Raw genomic sequence first — 4,893 nt, 5'->3', positions numbered from 1 at the left:
TATAGAAGGTATTTATTGAATATAGATATATCCCAATTTCATAAGGGACCAAAGTATTGTTAAAAATGGTGGTTAAAGTGTTTGGTCCAGCCTACGGAGCTTGCCCACAGAGGGTTTTAACTTGTCTTGTGGAGTTGGGTCTTGAATTTGAGCTCATACCAATTGACATTCTCTCTGGACAGCACAAAAAACCAGACTTCCTACTCAGACAGGTCAATTTTTTTTTTTTTTTTTTTTTTTTTTTTTGATTTGTGTTATGTCACTCTTGAATATTATTACTTCCTACTAAACCAGTCTTTAGTGGATTGATGATAGATGTGTGATTATTGACGGAGAATTACACTTTCCGCCCCTTCATGTTTCACCTGATTATACTTTTGGCCCCTATTATTTTAAAGTGAACAAAATAGACATCAAAAGATTAATATATTTGCATTTGGGAATATAACTGTTTTCCTCTCTCAAGTTTGCACCGATTGCGTATTTGGTCTCCCTATGTTCACAAAAATCACATTATGTCCCTCGTGTTTCAACAATATGACATTTTTTGTCATTTTCGTCAATTTATGGTTATCAGTTAAGAGAGTAATGGTCACATGCTTGATTCCGTCAATACTAACAAAAAAATTGACGGTAAATTATTGAAACATGTGGGACTAAATCTGTTTTTTTATGAACATGGGGACCAAATGCGAAATCGAGGTAAACTTGTGGGGCGAAAAGGGTAATTTTCCCATTTGCATTTTGTTTGTTAAAATTAAAATATTATTCAATTTAATTTTTATCTATACTAAATATTATATAAAGAAAATTATAAATAGTACTTTAAATTTCTATTTGTAACCTAAAAAGAATTTTAAATTTCAATTTTAGCCTCCAAATAGTATTTTCCGTTAGATGTGAACGGGCACGCACGTGACAGAGGGGATTAAATGTGTTTAAAATTGAGTTTTTTGATGTGCATTTTGTTCACTTAAGAACAAGATGGACCAAAAGTGGAATCAGGTGAAACATGCAGTACAAAAAGTGTAATTCACCCAATTATTGATGAAAATATTTTGGTGAAAGAATGAGTTGCTTATTAGTTATTAGGTAAAACCGACCATCTATAAGTCAAGTAATAATTTTCCAGAATTTCATTTCGGCCCTCTTAAAAACTTATATATCATTAATCATCGTCTTGTAACTTTACAATCAACTCACTACTCGTTTGCAATTTCAGCCCTTTGGACAAGTTCCAGCCATAGAGGATGGTGATTTCAGGCTTTTTGGTAACTAATTAATTAATTAATAATTCACTAAAATATTATATTCAAATTCCATAAATTCTGAAAAAAATTAATCCCTCTTATATATATTTTATTTATTTATATTTAATTGGAGAGCAGAATCTAGAGCAATAATCAGGTACTACGCAGCAAAATGTGCAAGAGATGGGGGAGTCAACCTTTACGGGAAAACATTGGAAGAGAGAGCCTTAGTGGATCAATGGCTGGAAGTAGAAGTCAACAACTACAATTCATTAATTTACACTATGGTCCTCCAACTTTTGGTTTTGCCCCGAATGGGTCAAGGGACGGACTTGGAATTAGTCCGCGACTGCAAGGGCAAATTGGAAAAAGTGCTCGACGTGTACGAGGAAAGGTTGTCGAAGAGCAAGTATTTGGCTGGAGAGGAGTTCACCATAGCTGATGTGAGCCACTTGCCAAACACGAGATTTCTGATGGAAGAAGGGATGGAGGATTTGATCAAAGGGAGGAAGAATGTGTACGCTTGGTGGATCGATATTTCTAGCCGTCCATCTTGGAAGAAAGTCATGGAGTTCCTAATTTGAAATAAATTATTATTTTTCGATTTTTATTTAATTTTATCGAATCGTAAGAATGTGATGGAGCTACGACATTGATCGGATCATTCGATTGTTAAGAAAACATTATGTGACACCCCGTTCAATAATCAAGTACTGAAATTTTATGGTGCACGAATAAGAAATCTCTATTAACTGATTATTTTACAGTTATATTGCAACTATATTATTATAGGGAAAATGTGGTATAAATCAATACCACAAGTTTGATGGAACTCACTTTCATCAATTGTTTTGCTTCCCTCTTGTTAGTTTTCTATAATACACTGAAAACAACATAATGTTTTTAACAAGTAATTAAAAACAAAGGAAAATTATATATCTAAGTTGGATAAATGCTATCTAATATCGTGTAAATTTAAAATTTATTATATTTTTTTCGAACCACGACATTGACACTCTTGCAACTTAAATGTGATTTCGACCCTGTAAGATTGCAACCGTGTTTGGTTGCACTTTCAAAAAACTTCAAATAATTTCGAAAACAAATAATAGTTCATTTGAATGGAAGGAGTTGGTTTGGGAAAGGATCCCTAGCATTGCTAAAAAACAACTAAAAATATAGTATATATTTATGGATTTTATTTTAAATTGTATAAGTTTAACCATAAATATTTTGTATTACAATGCTGAATTTAAAAAAAAACATATAAATTTACATAAAAGGATGGAGAAAAATGAAACATTGAAGGGCCAAAACTCATATTTACAAAAATTGAAGGGCCAAAACATTTGTTTACAAAATATAACTAAAATTTACTCGTCTTATGGCCCGTCCCTACGCACAAAGTCGGTTGTCAACCACCACACCCCCCCCCCCCCCCCCCCCCCCCCACCCATATAAATTGGGTCAATTATATTCACCAAACCATGAACAACCCTAATCTAGTAAATATTTTTTAAATATGTCATTTTCTCGTTGTAGACGGCTACATTTAGTTAAATCTAAATTGTATTAAAATTAAGTTCTTAGATTATCGACATGTCTTGCAAGACAAGTCATGGCGATGATATCAATTAAATATTGGCCAATAGGATTATGTCTTTTCTTTCAGGTTATAAGAGATAAATATCAAAATAAAAAACATGTCATCAAAGAGGTCTATCAAAAACTCTTGTCCTACCACTATAAATAGTTTATAGGACTTCTTCGACCCTACACCCGGTGATAAACACCGGGTGGATCTTTGGATCTTCTGTTGCCACGTGGTTTTTTTTTTTTTTTTTTTTTTTTTTTTTAATATATTCTTCCACTTGGGTTACATGTAGGAGTTTTAGAAAAATACAAAAAAGGACACATGCAGCAGAAGACTCACCCGGTGTAGGGTCGAAGGAGCCCTATAAGTAGACACCTTCCATACACAATTCAATACACAACTAAAGAAGAAGAATTCGTATGAGTAAATTATGTCCAAAACAACTCAAGCGTTCATCATTAAATCAAGGCGTTCTTCATCAAATTCGAGGTTAGGGTGCTAAACTCTCGAATTAATGTTAGTAACTTGTTTTCGAAATGAATATCTATCCAAGTGTCGACCCAACATCTTTTGGATCTCACCCAAACGAGACCCGTGGATTTGGATCGGCCGCATTCTATGAAAACAATTCTGATTGTTGCCCTTATGCTCACATAGTCGATTTTACAGAGGCTGACAGTTTTGCTTATCTCCACTACACCCGCCTAAATAGTGTGTTGTTAAAAATCTACTCATACATTAGCGACGTTATAAATGTTACAAGTTTTGATGAGGTGAAAAAGGCAATTGATTGCGGTCATCGCGTCATGGGATTTATTCATGTTTATCCGGATTTAAAATATTTCAAGGCAGAGAGAATTTATACTAATAATAAGAAGAAATCATAAATCTAGGATGGCCAAATCATCCTGATTATTGGCTATGGAATAAAAAATGGGAAGAAATGCTATATATTACAGAATAGTTGGGGACCGAGGTGGGCCCTTAAGGGGATAGGAGAGGTTGCCATTGAAAACATCGAACCACAGTACTATGCTACATATGTTTATGTCGAGGAACCTCTACCAACACCTGCAATGGGGATAAAGATGATAATACCAAGGAGATAGAGGAAGCACTTAGAATAAGAATTTATCAACTGCTTTTACAACACTCGAAGAACATGCAACATGATTGATCTCACCAACTCCTACTAGTGGAATAAAGAACCTGTCATCGACTAGATGAACCGTTGGATAAATTTGAACTTTAATTGCAAAGACCGACTATCTGTGACATCAGCTATTGAGCTATGCGTCCAAAGAATACAATGGAGACTCCGATGTATCATGTAATGAATTCAACATAAAACTTTCAAAGAGTTGGCTAGTCGAGCACATGATATGAAGTTGAATATAAATGCAAATAGAGTCGATGAACCTTCATTCAAAAATGTGTACCAGTTCAAAGAAGAACATCTTGAAGAAGAACAAGAAAATCATGAAAATGAGGGCAAGTCTTTGGAATAAGCCCCATCATATGCAATACGACAAGTCCAAATCAAATGAAGTAACTACTGGTATGGTAAACCAGGTCTAGGTAAATGTATTTGTTGTCAGCAGTGTCTTGATATGCCTGCGAAACAATTTCAGCAGCACAAACGTAGAGGTGTTCCCCCCATGCTCACAGAGCCGATTTTACTGAGGCTAATAGTTTTGCTCCTCACCACTATACACGCCTAAATGGTGTTTGTTCTTATAAAAAATACTCATACACCAGCGACTTCAACCGAAAAAACAAAAATCCCGTCCAATGTCTCTATAGTCCGGGTTAGCGATGTTATACTTGTTACAAGTTTTGATGAGGTGAAAAAGAGGACAATAATGATGAGAAAGAGGAAGCACTTAGAATAAGAATTTTTCAACCGTTTTTACTGCACTCAAAGAACATGCATCATGATTGAGCTCAACAACTCCTGGTAGTGAAATAAGGAACCTGTCATCGACTACATGAACCGTTGAATAAATTTGAATTTTAATTGCAAAGACCGAGTGTCTGAGGCATCTGCTA

The 4,893-nt window shown here is 34.7% G+C and overlaps 1 protein-coding gene across 1 annotated transcript; it reads left to right on the top strand.

Moving 5' to 3' along the window:
- Positions 1 to 1,992, top strand: GSTF12 (glutathione S-transferase phi 12). The gene is made up of 3 exons (XM_012986100.2): positions 1 to 212; positions 1,223 to 1,271; positions 1,389 to 1,992. The coding sequence occupies exons 1-3, from the start codon at positions 66 to 68 to the stop codon at positions 1,832 to 1,834; spliced, it is 642 nt and encodes a 213-aa protein (XP_012841554.1). The 5' UTR covers positions 1 to 65; the 3' UTR covers positions 1,835 to 1,992.
- The last annotated feature ends 2,901 nt before the right edge of the window (positions 1,993 to 4,893 follow it).

This window comes from Erythranthe guttata, chromosome 11 (assembly GCF_056151865.1).
Source record: "Erythranthe guttata isolate IM_541 chromosome 11, IM_541, whole genome shotgun sequence".
NCBI classification, from domain to species: Eukaryota; Viridiplantae; Streptophyta; class Magnoliopsida; order Lamiales; family Phrymaceae; genus Erythranthe; species Erythranthe guttata.
The sequence above is the reverse complement of the archived record's forward strand: the minus strand, read 5'-3'. Positions and strand labels throughout refer to the sequence as shown.